Genomic DNA, 15,503 nt, shown 5'->3' with positions numbered 1-15,503 from the left:
GGCCTTAATTTCTTGGGATTTGCAAATCCCAAATCCCAATTTTGGGTTTGCAATGTACTAACTTGTGTTTTCTTGGGCAAATACTGCTACACCACTGCAACCATGTTTTTGTTGTCTCAACTCCTTGTGGGCTCTAAAATGCATGCCACAATAAATAACGTCCAACTAACTATCACTGCAAGACTTGCAGCTAAGTGGGTGATGTAGGTGTATGTACAGTATAGGCTGTCACATCAGATGAGACAATGTTCTGCTGAACAGGTGTGCTAAATATAGAATTGTTTATAATGAGCTTCCGCTTTAGTTCTATAGTTTTCATGCGTCCCATGACTTTTTTCTCTACAATTAACCCACTCCTCCTGAGATCTTCTCATTTACAAATTAAGAACGTGCACACACGCACACACACACACAAAACACACACACAAACACACACCTACCCTGAGCGGATGCCTACGCAGCTGCTCGTTCAGGTTCTTCGGGATCATTGCCTACATTATCAAACTCCACCGTGGAGTTTGTCAGGTGTCCTTGGAAGTGTGCGTCAAGAGCGATGGATCCAGGCGGAGGAAGACAGGAGGGATCTCCCAGCTCGCTGCTGCCGCTTTGTAGCTCCACCAAGACGGCAAATTGACAGCTGTTTCACTGCTTGAGAGGCCTGTTCTGAAATTCCTATTTTCCTTCTCTCTGCTGAACGACAGTGAAATGACTCATGAAGAACAGAGGGTGATGCAGACGCGTTAATCCAATGATCTGACAGGTAAATTTAGGGTTGTTTTGCTGTGCAGTCTGGGTGTCTACGATATATTTTACTATGAGCCTTGGCGTGAAAGTCAGTGGACTAATGACTTTCCACTGTAGTGCCATTTAAAATGACATGTATACTAATATTAATATGTTGTGTTTCTATCTCATGGTATAATGACAATGAGAGCAGTTAAAATCCTGTTACGACAAGAAATAGAAATACTATGTTTTGACTTTGCTTGTCTGTCCAAGTGTTTTTCAGAATTTTTTCAGTCTTTCAGAATTTTATCATGTCTGTACCTGTTGTTCATATTTAGGATCCTTTTACAGGGTCCTCACTTTCAAATAAGCCAGCTGGAAACATTAAAAAAGTCGGATGGAGTTCTGAACCAATCGTGAAAGTTGTCATTTCAGCTAACAAAGTCAATGGTCGCTGGCTACAGTGATTAACCAGCAGTTAGGTCTGCCAAAAAAAGTAGTAATCCAGCAAGAAAGTCACGAAGATGGCAACAGTGTTGAGATCTGAAATCTGGAGACATGGCAACATCCCTACAAAGACGTTTGACAAGGCTAGAAACACAAGCACTCTAATGATCAGGATGTAGACAAAGCTCCAGGTTAAAACTTGTCTATCCTCAAACTTGGCAAAGGGTCAGATTATTAACCATATTGTCCTTTATAAACATCCATCACAATTTACTATTTACTAAGCACATGTTGCTTAGATCAGGTCTGAAAACTCATTTCTTGCCTTCGTAGCGACAAGATCTCAGATCTCAGTTACTTACTTCGGTGAGTATAATGTTATCATAACCAACAGAAATGATGACCAACATAACAAGTGCCATCCACTCCACAAATATAAGCATGCATCGAATATAGCTAACCTCCAGTCGAACATGCACACATGCTCATACACGTTGTTATATTCCTCTCTCACGTGAACCTGCATAAAACATCCACCAGCCGCTGTGCAGGCCTCAGGGTGTCATCTGATTTGGTGTGAAATTCTAATCCTCCTCATCGATCCAGATAGAATCATCGATGGCAGCAGAGCTGATAAATATGTACCTTGTTATGAAGCTGTACGCCAAGGGTGCAGTGGGGCTACCATCTGATACCAGCACTGAACAGGAAGCACCTGAAGTGTCAGGGAGAGGGAGCAGGGTTATTCTAGAGAAATGTGTGCGTGAGGATTATTGAGTCTCTGTTTATACCGACCTCGGTGGCAGCTTTGTGACTTGATGCATTTCACAAACACACACACACACACACACAGACACAAAAACACTAAAACACACGTCTAAAGATGGACAAACGAGGTTGTGCAAACACACTCTGCACATACAAAAAGAAAATATATCTCCGCGTGTCTGTGCCATATGACCTTGTCGGCTTACCAGAGCTCATTACAGAGGAAAGCAGCAGAGGAATCGGTGGCAATGAAAAGCAGACATGACCCTCGGATTGTTAAAGCCAACATGAAAGAACTCAGCTATCAGGGAGAGAAGTCGGGCGAGGTGGGGTTGGAGGGAGGGAGCACTGTAAGAACGAGCGAACAGGGCTGTCCACGAACTGGAATATGAACTGTACTGGTTTGCATAATTTAAGGTTAATGAGGAAACAACGGCAGATAAAATCTCCCTCATTTCATCCTGGCTGGCTTTGCTCTATCGGGGCGCTTTTCATTAAAAAGGCATCAGAAGCAGAGCTTTAATGATCTGTGTATTCATCAAAGTTGCACCTCATTTTACATTCCATCACGTATGTGGATGTGAGAGTGTATTTCATTTTCAAAGAGATGCTCGGTCTTATTTAGCTGCGGTGGATCAGTGGAGCAAACATGTACCAACTTATTCGCCCTTTTCCAACCAATCTTTTAATGTTGCCATGCACTAATGGTCATATACTGTTGGATTACATACATATTGCACAGATATGTTGATGCACGCTAAATATGTTGATGACGGTTCATAAACGTAAAAGCTCATAATTGTCTTTAAATGAAATGTTAAAGGTTAAAAGGAGAACGCCAAGTGGACATTAATATGACTTCAATACAATTTATCGCACAAACAAATGCTACAAGCACAGCATGAAAAATATCATATACATTACTTTAAATTTACCAAACAACAAACACATGGTGTGTGTGTGTGTGTGTGTGTGTGTATATGAATGAAATTTGCGTCAAAAATAAACAAAAAAATGGACTTGAATGTGTGTTTCGCCGACCTTTGACTCCCTCTTTCACAGTTATCCTTACAGAGGTAATTGGACAGAGGGACAGTGGCGCCCGCCCCCCCCCCCCATCTTCATGTGCCTAATCACACCTCTATTTGCATGGACAGCCCTGAGAATCAGCCTCAATAACACCGCTCTGCTTTGAAAGATGAGTTTTTAATCTGGGGAAGGAGATGAGTTTCTGACCCGCACCTGTTTGTTTCCGTAGTTTCTTTTTCCTGTCGTACAAAAGTGACCTGCGGGTAAATTTGCAGAGGCAGGATGGCTGCTCGGCTCCCTAAGTACTGTCATTGTGCATTCATTAATATCCCCATATCTGACATGGCGGGGAAAATAGTTCTTGGCGAAAAAGGGCACTTGTCGTGGTGGGTGAGACTCCCTAACAGGCAATCAGATGGGCTGTCAGCAAGTGTCAGCCGACGTGTGTGTGTGTGTGTATGTGTGTGTCTGTGTGCAGACAACAGAGAGGGCTGCAGTCTTTGGGAGAGGTGTGGGTATTTATTCTTCTCCCATTGCCCTCTATTGACCCATGTAATAGAGAATTTTACAAGGGGAAGTGTTTGAAATATCCTTTGGATGTAGGTAATGTGTTCATCTGGGGGAGTGAGCTCGGCTTTCATCCCTGTACTATCTGTTACTCTGTCTCTCTCACACACATTAGCACATGAATGTAGACAACAATATACTACAATATGCAGTATCCTATACTTCCACTTTTGTTTATTTAAGGTATTGAACAAACTGTATCCTAATAAAGCGTTAAGTACAAAGGCAGAAAATTGATGTGGGACTCAGATTTGGGTTATGTCAGGCTTTGAAATTGATTATCGTAGTGTGTAAATGAGAAAAATGTGCTGTAGATACAATCTGTTCTGAGGGAAAGCGGAGATGAGGTAACTGAATGCAACTTGTGTCAAATCCTGTCTTAGAGCATTATTCACCACTGTGAACTACAGTGTTGCTGCTTATTAATGAACCTACAGACCCGCGGATCTACAACGTAAACTGGTCCTCCCACTGTTTTCGGTCTGAATGCCCAGGAACTGCGATGAGCCAAGGCTCTGCACCAAATAATTCAGCCCAAATAAACATGATCTTTACAAGCTACCATCAATGCGCCCATTAGTAAGGCATTTAATCCCCAACACAGCATTTCAGCAGCCAGCTGAAAAGGAAAAATGGCTGTGGTCTACAGTAGGTGGAAGCTTCCACTAATGAATGTGTGCTACAGTGCAAACACACTGAGCTTGTGTGCTCAGCAAAACTACAGCAGGTAAACAAAAGTAAGACAAAGTTTACAATTAGTCATCATGCAGTCTAACGTATTCAGTTCATGCATATTGCCTCCATATGATTTAAATATTCCACGCCAAGATGAGCTAAGCTGGCATGAGTTTACCTTTTTGTGAAAAGCAATTCACTTGCACCCCTGAATGCAAACAAACCTTCAAGCATATTTCGCTACACAAACAGCTCATCACAGAGAATACAGAAAAGACACACACACACACACACACACACGGACCGAAATATGCACAGATTTGATGTTCACATGGGTTTTGACAGACATCCACAGAACACAGGTAAAAATAAACACAAACACACCTATTCTGATTAATCACAGCTCCTGCATGAAAATAAAAAAAAAAGATCCTCAACAAGGCAGATCTCAGCGCGCATGCTAAACTTCATCACCTTGTTTACTGTGTCTGTTTATAGCTGGATGTGTGAGAGTGCTTCAGCGCAGCAGCAGCCTTCATCTTGCCATTACTGCTCCGCTTTATATTGTTGCCAAAATCACAGGTGACAGGCCACTTTTCCCAGGTGCACCACACAAACCCTCCTCTCAGCGCACGCTGCAGGCAGAGCCATTTGATGGCGATAGCACCCGACACACACAGGTTTCATATATTCAGTCTGAGTATGAGACGGCGGAGGGAGAAAAGAAGGCAGCGAAAAGCTACCGTTATCGCTATTAACTGTCAAAGTCACCTTCACCCTGAGGCACAGCCAGCGCTGAGCACACAAAAACAAACATGCACACACACACATTCATATGCTGCAAGGAGCAGATTTCGGGAAGTTGATGGATCAAGTCGTCGGGAGTGAGAGTATGTTATTTTGAAAAGCTGAGATCAAAACCAGGCCATTGCACCTCAGTGTTCACCAAACACACCTTCAGCCATCTGAAAAAGATGAAGTGTGAACCATATAAAAAAAGAAAAAGAAAACCAACTCACAAACAACCAAAGTGTCTCCATGAATCTCTACACTGTATTGTCTTCACAGTGCCATACTTTCAGCCCCTCAGGATTGCATCTCACCTTTATTTTTACTCAGCAGACGGCCCGGAAGCACAGCATTGTGGGACAATGGAGTGTCTGAGCGTGTCAGCTGAACACCTGCCGCGCTCCACCAGGATAACTTGGGAGCCTAATTATCAAGCAATTTGAAACAGCATTCTGTTGCCTCTGCCGCTGTTTTAATTAGGGGGCGTCGGCTTTCAGAGGTCACACAAAATGAGCTTTTAACTACTGTCATTCCAGGAGTGGATCCTATTTTTTTTTTCTTTCTTTTTTTTCTACTGAAGGCTTTGCTTCTGATGCTACCTTGCTGAAGACAGCATCATGGCACCTTGCCAAAAACAACAACAAAGAAAGATTATCATGCAAATGGAAACTAAGGATTATTTAAAAAGATTAAGTGTTGGATGTATTTATCCCGACTTTGTTCTTTCTTTCCTTTACCTCTATTAACTTTCTCAAAGGACAATGGGAAGTTACTAAGGAACGAAGCAGGTAGGAAGCAAGAAATGAAGGAATGAATGACAGAAATTAGGAGGAAGAAGATACACAGAGCAAGTAACCAAAATGTTCGAAGGGAGGGGAATATAAAGGGGTGGAAGTAAAGGATGGAAGCAAGGTTGCATGACAGCAAGAGAGTAAAAACTACAAGAAGGCACAGTGAAGTGTCATGAGCATGTGACAGAGATAAAAATGAGAGGAAAGAAGAAAGGAAGCACAGTGGGCAGAATGAATGAAGAACATCCTGAATTACAAAAAGGTAGATGAACGAATAAATGGATGTCAAAATGATGGGGCCCAAAGGGCAGAGGCACGGCAGGAGGGAAGGGGAGGATGGAAAGGAAACATAATAAAGGGACGGGATGAAAGAAGCAGTTTGAGATCTCGGATGGGAAGATGTTTTTGAAAAGACAAAGTGTTGGAGGTATTCATCCTCGCTTTCCTTTTCTTTCATTCTGTCACCTCTGCTAGCTGTTTTTCTGATAAGGGTCATTACCTGCTCACTCTAAGGAGAGTTAAGAAGGACTAAGCAGTGGTGTAGTCCACGTGATGCGCAGATATATGCCGTGCACCTAATAAGAAAGCTCAAGGATTTCTGTATACCCACTTTATAATGCACAAGGATATGTACGCAATGTCATTTTTCTGACAGTGTGACTTTCACTTCTGTGATTTTTAAGTCTTCCATTCATAAAATTCACCCTGTACACTCTTTATCTATGTGCCATTCTTAAACCTGACTTTCCCCGTTCCCACTGCGACACTTACTACCAAGTCTGACAAACAACATTTGAAGGTGAAATGCTTCCTGATGTCAGCATTTCTGGACACAAGCACCTGACATACAGCATGGTGAGTCACTAGTGAAAGCAACCACACACCTCGAGCAACCACAAGGTGAGCCTGAAAACCTAAACCCACTCACACGATGCATGCAGACCATTCTTTGCAGCACTTTGTAGACTACTATGCTAGTGACCCCACCCACACCCTTTTTAGCATTTGGCTACTGGGTGCTACTGCTCCATAGAAATCCCACTCCTTCCCTTCTTACCCCACCCCAAGGACACTGCCAGCAGACAGAAGAAACGGGACCAGGTGGAACAGGAGCTGGTCGTCTGCAAGTGTTCCATCCTTTCTCCAGAGCTTGTGAACACAAAGAACCCAGTACGCATAATTTGATGACGTTCAGTGATTTTTGAGCCTTTATTTATTAAGGAGTTCTGTCTCTGAAGCGTATTTGTTTCGTAGCGGTTCTCAGATGTTTTCCTCTGTATTTAATCTGATACATTGCCCCAGTTTGACAATGTTCTGGGAGATAAAGGAAAATACACTTTTAATTCCTCTCCTTTCGTCTTCGTATTTTTTTTCCCTCTCTCTCATCCAGACCACGATTAAGAAGCCCAAAGATCTATCTTTGTGATGAACCCCCATGTGAAGCGCACCATTGACTGCCAAAGCAGTGAACGACTGTCTCCTCCAGCCATGCGAAATCACCAGGGACGGTGACTAACACTAAAACGGAAGAAAATCAGTCCAAAGCATTTAAATCTCCCCAGCTGCAAAGGTCAATGGCTGTGAAAGTTTTGTGTTGCTTAGAATAAATTGTTGGTAACACATACCCAGTCTTTCAGTAGAGCTAAGAGATGGGTGGGTGCGCACGATGCAGGGAGGGAATCATCACAGTATACACTTGCAGAAAGGCCAACTAGATTACACCACTGGTACTGAGGTAACTACGAAATGAGGCAGACTGGTAGAAAGGAAAGAATGAGAAAAATGGGAGAAAGCCGACAATAACAAATGCATGAGGGAAGCAGCAACAGAAGGATGAAAGAGGGAAGTGTGGAGAGATGGAAGGAAGGAGAGCAGGAGCGAGGCCTGAGAAAAAACAGAAAAGGAAGAAAGATACACATCAGACATATTTGACATCAAATTGAAATATAGGAAGCACGATGGAGAGATGTGATAAATGAAAGCAGGATAGGGTTCAGGAGAAGGACAAATAAAGGATAAATTACATCCAGAAAGAGAAGGACAAGAAAACAACTGATTAAAGACAAGAATGTGTAAATAAAATGGAAAAAAGGGAGAGAACAGAAGAAAAGTAGTAAATAAAAGAGGGAAAACAGAGAGAAGGAAGAAAAAGCACAAAGGGTCAGACGGGACGAGGACAGTAATGTGGAAAGACAGGAAGGAAATCAGCAAAAGTGGAAGAAGGATGGATTGATCACGATAGAACAAATGGAGGTCTGATTGATGGAGGGCAAAGCATGCTGGGAAGGCTAACAGCTCTACTGGAAACACCCCAAAAATTCTTTTAGGCCAAACTTGTGTGTTCAAACTTTGCACTTGAAACTAAAAGAGACCCTCAAATTTTATTGATTGTGAGAGCAGCCCGGAGACAGGCTGAAAACAAGAGATTGTCATGGAAAAAGGAAGATTCAGGAGGTGTGTTTGCTTATTGCAACTTTTTAAACCTGCCTCCACTTCGCTCAATTTCTGGAGACAGCCAAGGTAATTTAAATCGATTCTAAGTCCTTCAATTACAGACACACTGACAACAGTTTGGTGAGAGGGAAATGGATTTTTCTGCTCATCTGCGAGCCAAGGCCAAAGCTGAGGACCGCAACGGCAGCGCGGTAACAAAGCACACTGCCGACAGCCTCTGCTCCTCCTTCACTCATGACGTTTTTACTCTCTCTCACACTGTGTTGCTTTTCCTCCATAACGCCTGTCCACAACTATTTTTTATGATTTCAGCCTGGTGGTAAGACAATAACGGCTGTGGAGAGGTGAGGCTGGACCTGCTCACTCCTTTTAGATTTCTGCGAATGAGACGGGGAAAACAAACAAGCAGCGTTTCCGTGTTTGGATGATCCCGTGGGGAAAAGCATGTTTGCTGTCTTTATATAAGAACTTCTGTATAAGCACATGTTCATACTGTACACAAAGGTAGACGCATCAATATGCTGGAAATGACAACACATATACAGCAGAGAATCGATCACACACATGCACTCACACGTCCTCGTGGCCCTTATCGGTCCGCCAACTGGTCGACAGATGCACAGGCAGAAAATTGTAAATATTGAGCAACCCCTTGTCCCTGAAAGATGAAGTACAATAGCCGGAGGCAATTCATACCGCTATTGCTTTTTTATGAACTAATATGTTCATAGTTGTTGCTTCCAAATTACTCAATAAATATCCAATACTTCCTGAGAGACGGCCTTGACCCTGCTGTCTGAAAGAATGCTTTTCACGAGCACCGGCTCTCCCAACACACTTAAACACTGAAGGCAGCTTCATAAAGTGGCAATTACCGATTTGACATCAATTCAGAATCACATAAAAAACCTGCCGCGGTTTTGAGAAAGCAAAATGGACAATTACAGAGACAAACAAAGTGAGCCACCAAGGGTGAAAAATAAAAGTCCCCCAGCATAATAATTCAGCTTAATTAAAGGAGCAGCCCGCCCAAAGGGTCGTTTAAAACAACACTCCCGTTCTCTCACCTCCAGAGGCATTAGCTGAGTTAAAAGCAGCAGGCTACATGATAGAAAGTCTTCAGGCTGACCTCCAAAGCTTCTTTCCCCCCTCATCTATATTTATATGAAGGAGCGGCACTAATTTTGCCCAGTAAATCAGTGTGCACATTTTATTGTGACCTCCAGCCTGACACTGAATTAAACAATATCAGGGCCCGAGAAGCCCACTTTAACAAGCCTTAAATTCCTCCGTCCAATCCATCAGCGGGGATATTTCTGACACACGGAGGGAAGAGCATGAAATAAGGCAATTATTGAACCCTTCAGCCCATTTCTACGGCTTGGCTGGCTGCAGCACAGAGACACAGACCTCTGAGTTTGTGTCTTGAGATGACTCCCGGTGATAGGGATGCTGAAAATTAATACATTACAAATAAATTATCATAGTTAGCCAACAATTTCGCTAAGTATCTATTTCTCTCTTTTGTGTCAGGGTTGGCAGTTAATACACAGCGTGTCACTTCTAACTAAATGAAAAAGATGTGCAGCAACCGCGGCAATTACCCGAGGGCCTGTCTGGAGTCCCCTTGACTTTGTCCAATAGAAAAAGAAGTTTCTCGTGTTTAAGAGACGAGCTCCAGTTTGAGACCGAGACTCAGTTTACTCTGACTGTGCCTCTCTGGTGAAAACGGGGGGGAGGGGGTACTGTTTGTGTGTGTGTGTGCCTTTCATGGAGGTGGCAGTCGATCCTGTGTGTCTGGGCGTCCTCTCAGATTGCCTGACAGATAATCCATCACACAGTCAGTGTGTCTGACAGGAAGAGGTCTCAGTCAACTCTCTGTCTCTCTCTGTACTGTTCGCACAGGGCCAATGAAGGACAGTCGCTCCTCTCAAGTCTCTCTTGGGACAACACACACTCGAGTTTCATTTGAATACTGAAGGTTGGGTGATTTGAGTAGTTTAAGTCGTGTACCAGTCTGCTGATGAAGAGCAAGGCGCTAAGAAAAATGGTGTTAATTAAATAATGTGCTGTTTGGCATATTTTTGCATATTGTATATACATGAGCAAGTTCTCTGGCAGCTCATTGGCCATCTTATTACACTACTGCAGATTAATCCCAAAAAATGTTAATTAATATAATAAACAGGAAGATTAAAGTCTTAAGCAGATATTGGTATCACTTCGTCCTTGAATAACCTTTGTTTAAAAAGTTCTTAAGCTGCCAAAGACTGGACGTGCTGTCACAAGGTAAAAGACCATTTAAGACAAAATCTAAATTCTAAGAACATTAAAACATCCTTCTTTTCTTTGCTCCGTTAAAAATTATTGACACTGTTAGACAGAATTTAATTTTGTAGATCAACAGCCTGTTATCCATAATGCAATGATGTGTGGAAGTGTCCCGCATGAGAATGTGCGTATGTACTAATGATCGTCTCTGGAGCTTATCATAGTTTGAAATAAAGCTGCAATGATTAATCAATTGATAGAAAACTATCCAGTAATATTTTGATAACTGATTAACTGTAATTTTTCAGGCCTAATATTTGCTGATTCCGACTTCTTTGTCTTCTTTGACTCTTCAGAATATCTTCGGGTTTTAGTCTGTTAGTTGAAAAAAACAAGTTATACATCACATGAGGATGTATGAAATTAGAACGGACATTTTCATTACTTTCTAATGCTTTATAGACAAAGCAATTAATGGATTAACTGAAAAAAACAAACATTATAATTGTTAGCTGCACCCCAAGTTTGAAACTAAAGATACTGGACTATGTGACTTTCACACTAAACATACATCTTCTTAGCTTAATGCAGTAGTAATGTTGACAAAGATGACATGAATTATTTGGAATAAGCATCAACTTTATATTCAAAGGTTACCTCAAGGCTGGACTGTGTTTTCCTTTGCTCAGAGAGTCAATAGCGAGGACTCAAAGGCACACAACTGTACCAACTGCTGAGGGCCGGCTTCCCCCAAGACATTACGGTTATTCTGCAAATTTACTCTCTCCAGAAAAAAACCAGTAGAACCAGTGCAGTGACTGAATTTTTCATTTCCATATCTTGCTGTCTTTCCTGTAAGCAAGACATGGAAATGCTTGTGTCTTTTCTCCCCCAGAATACTTTAATATGAGGTGAACAAATAAACACAAAACCTATCTTGAAATGTTTGTTTTTAATCTCTCAAATTATATACACAGTTTTTACACTGTAGCCAAGATATTCTGTCAATATACATTCATGATAATAAAAAAGTACTATTATATTTATGATTTTCGTCTTCTCTCGCTGCTCTGTATGAAACTATTGCTGGGACTCCATGAGTCGGAAAGACTTGCTTACACAACCCTTTATCCTTCATGAAACAGGCACATATTTGGGCAGCTAACACACTGTAATAGTCATGAGTGAAGTAGCACTTTACAAAAAAAGACATGATGTACAAAATTCATAGAGTGTGTACTTCATCCAGACCAGGTGTTGGATGGATAAATAACCTGGACAATAAAGTCACCAAGAAAACAGGCTGATTGACCCAAAGTTAACTGCTGCCATTCATTTTAGCTAAGTGCCATCAAATGATTTCACAACTGGTCAAATGATTTCATCTTCGGGCTGTCTTTCAGTCTAACTGAACGTACCTTCCAGGAAAGCTGGAGGTGAATATGGCTCTCATAATTAATGTTCTATACAAATGCCATAATACCCAGAGAGAAGGCTACGTCTCGGGCCTTGGGAAATGGAATGCACAAAGTGTTGGGTCTCCATCTAACCTCTGAAAGAGGCCACCAGAGCTTTATGATGTTTATGACATGATTATTGATTTTATCCCGACAGAAATGTGTTTAATGTAAAAGAAATTGGGGGGATGATTGTAAAAGTTGAATTAAGACATGAAAGTGATACGCCGCCTCAAAACCTGTGCTATGGATACTTGGTTGGCAATGAAAGTATGGTTCGGAAGCTGGAGTTTAAACAATAAAAGTAAAGGCCCCTGAGAACAAAGGCTTGAAGTTCTGGAGGTCTGCGTGTGTTTAAAAAAAAAGGCTGACGGTGATGATCTGAGGCTGTAATGAATGTTAGTGATGGGCGGATGGTGAGAAGAGTGTAGTGAGGTTACTCTGAGAGTGTTCTATTTCTTGATGGCAGCCACAGCTTTCTTGGCGGCGTCATCCAGGTCGTCGGCTGCTGTGATGGGCAGGCCGCTCTCGGTCAGGATCTTCTTGGCCTCGTGGACGTTGGTCCCTTACAGACGGAAGAAAACACTGTTACAACAGGTAACGACGACAATGACAAGAACTGGCTTAACAAGGTTGAACCTGATCTACCATCTGCACTGATGTTAAAAACCACACTGTGTGAAAGACGAAGAGTTCCTTTGGAGGAATCACTCCACACTCATGACAGATGGATGGAGTTATGGGTGAATGGTGGCAAATTCAACTGCTGATCCAAAAGCAGCTTTGTCTGTGAACATCAGTGAGGCAAAAGGGCAATTTGTGTGTGTGTGCTCCCCGGGCTGTGCAGAGGTCAAGGGTAGCAGGTGCTGGGTGATACGGTGGCGCCCATGCCCCGGTAGACCTGTAACCAAGCAGGGAGAGAGGGAGAGAGGGAGAGAGAGAGAGAGAGAGAGAGAGAGAGAGAGAGAGAGAGAGAGAGAGAGAGAGAGAGAGAGACCTACAGCCGCTCACAAAAGCACCACCCTGAGGCTCTATGCAGTGAACTGGCTGCCTCCCAGCGTTGCACACTGCGCAGCCAAACACAAGCCTGACAGGCCTGTCACAACAAAGGGCAGGGGGCGCCGCACTGGACGGAAGGACACAGAGGGAAAGGACGATGGTAGGGAGATGGTGAGTGAATGAGAAGGGACAGAGATGGCAACAGAGCAAAAGGTCAAATGAAGCAGAATCGCCTCCTCGCTGCTAAAGCAACAAAAGCCAGCTGTTTATGTGGCATTTACTGATTTCACACATGAACATATTCTATAAAAAAAAGGCCATTTACAGAATCTGTTGGATCAGGTATCAGAAATTCTCTACTCTTTCATTTCATTGGTTTTTATCTTTCCAATCACTTCCCATTCTTTTTAAAATTTTCAACATTTACCACTGAAAAACTCAAACTGCATCATGCAATCAGATTACTTTGTGTTAAGTATAAAACTGAAACCACTTTTCAAACACCTTGGGGAAATTCCACCAATTAAATACCTTTAAAAAAAAAAAAAAAAAAACTACACTCTAGTCAGTAATTAGTTGATAGACAGCAACTATTTAACATTTTTGAATTTTTCACAAAATGGCAAAAAATTCCAGCTTCTTGGATGTGACTATTTGCTGGTTTTATTCATCTTTTATGACAGTAAATTGAATTTCTTTGGAGTTTGGAGGATCGATTATACAAAACGACCCATTTGAAAAAGTCACTATGGGTTCTGGAAACTTCTGTTGGCCACAATTTTGTGAGATTTCAAAAATAAAACATTTATCATCAGCTGCAGAGCTACATATATATATACAGTATTAACTGTATGTGTTCTTAAAAAAACATGATGTGATTGCCACATGTGCACTGATGTCTCTCTGCATTCACTCTGACCAAATCTGTGTGTGTTAAATGTGTGAATGTGTTTTTTTTTTTGTTTTTTTTTTTATGTGTGTGTGCATGCTCAGACACTTACAGGTTGACCTTAGCTCTTCTAGACGGCCTGTAATTAAGACTGCATGATATGTGAATTCTCCGGAGGCCCGGTCACCCTGATCAATAGACCTTTCATGAGGAATTCTATTACCAGCGCCACTTAACGCCTAATATTTCATCTCTTTTGTCCTGCCAGATGATAAGTCATTCCAAACACATTTCTGCAGGCTCACACTCCAAACAATCAATTCTGCAGTGTAATTAATTAGAATAAGAGCAGGAAGAGACCTTGCTCTGGCACACAGACAGAGGATAGTGTGTCCGAAGTCATTTTCTCATCAGACAGTGTAGGATATTCTGTGTGTGTGTGTGTCCACACACAAATCTATAGTCTCAATCGACAACGCTGTTGCTCAAAGTGAGGACAGAGGGGCAGTACTGTATGCTTCACATTCTGTAGACTGACCTGTGAACTTAATTGGGATTAACAGATCCACTCTATCATACTGACAAGCTTAACTGTCGGATGATTAAAACAAAGTTGCGACACAACAAACTTGAAATGACAGGAGATAAAACTCCGGCAGAAGCAACCATATGTGACCACAGCAAATACATAATGCAAGAGATTTTCCGAAAAGACAAATAAGCCTATGGAAAGTGTATACAGCACTGAAACAAAATAAACAATGCATGCAGTTTGGCTATTTTTTCATGCCATAAATATTCATGAGCAGCTATAGTGTGTGCGGCGCTTTAGATAATGCTGCATCTGTTCTACTTGTGCTATCCATGTAATGTGTAGGGAGGGAATCACACATCTATGGGAGTGAGAAAGAAGAGACATGCATTTACGTAGGTGTTTTTTTTTTGCATATGGGTGTGTGTGTGTGTGTGTGTGTGTGTGTGTGTGTGTGTGTGTGGGTGTGTGTGAGCTGACTGCAGTTCCACTGCGAGCGGTAGGGAGCACTGATAGCTCACAGCAGCGCAGGCAAGGACAGAGCCCAGCTGGATACAACACTGCTAGGTGTGTATGAACGTGTGTGTGTGCGTGTGTGTGTGTGTGAGGAGTCTGATAAGTATATGGATGTGTGTGTTCACCTGCAGCCACTAGGTGCTGCCAGAGACCTACTCACAGCCTGGATAGGGCCATACAGTGTAAAGGATAATGCATGCAAACATGAAAGGCACACACACCAGAAGAAATCTTTTTTGAACTTTTGAAATTCCACTGACTGCTAAAAAAAAAAAAAAAAAAAAAAAAGGCTTTAAAAAGGCACAAACATACAAAAAAGTTTATTGTCTCATTGCACAAAACGATCACAACATGCATCTCCAGAGCTGGATGGAGTTAACTTGTTAATTACTACACCATGTGAGATTTCATCACTTGCTGTCCTGTGCTTTGTTTTCTAACAATCTTCTACTGTATTTTCAGGTCAACTCACAATCCATATCGCCACCATTTTCCCACAGCTCTGAGCCCAGTCCAAACTGCTGAATGATGGATCAACTGACCGGCCTTACAAGACATCTCAGCTACGAGGCTTTAAATACACTGCTAAAGCC

At 42.1% G+C, this 15,503-nt stretch overlaps 1 protein-coding gene across 1 annotated transcript in view; it reads right to left on the bottom strand.

Moving 5' to 3' along the window:
• Positions 1-11,454: 11,454 nt before the first annotated feature.
• Positions 11,455-15,503, bottom strand: part of suclg2 (succinate-CoA ligase GDP-forming subunit beta) — a 93,814-nt gene continuing 89,765 nt past the window's right edge. The window contains exon 11 of the mRNA XM_041033444.1: positions 11,455-12,539. Within this exon, the coding sequence (XP_040889378.1) occupies positions 12,427-12,539 (113 nt within the window). The 3' untranslated portion in view covers positions 11,455-12,426. The remainder of the gene's footprint in view (positions 12,540-15,503) is intronic.

The sequence above is a fragment of the Toxotes jaculatrix genome, chromosome 3 (assembly GCF_017976425.1).
Source record: "Toxotes jaculatrix isolate fToxJac2 chromosome 3, fToxJac2.pri, whole genome shotgun sequence".
NCBI classification, from domain to species: domain Eukaryota; kingdom Metazoa; phylum Chordata; class Actinopteri; family Toxotidae; genus Toxotes; species Toxotes jaculatrix.
Note: the sequence above shows the minus strand (reverse complement) of the source record. Positions and strands in the feature narration are given on the sequence as shown.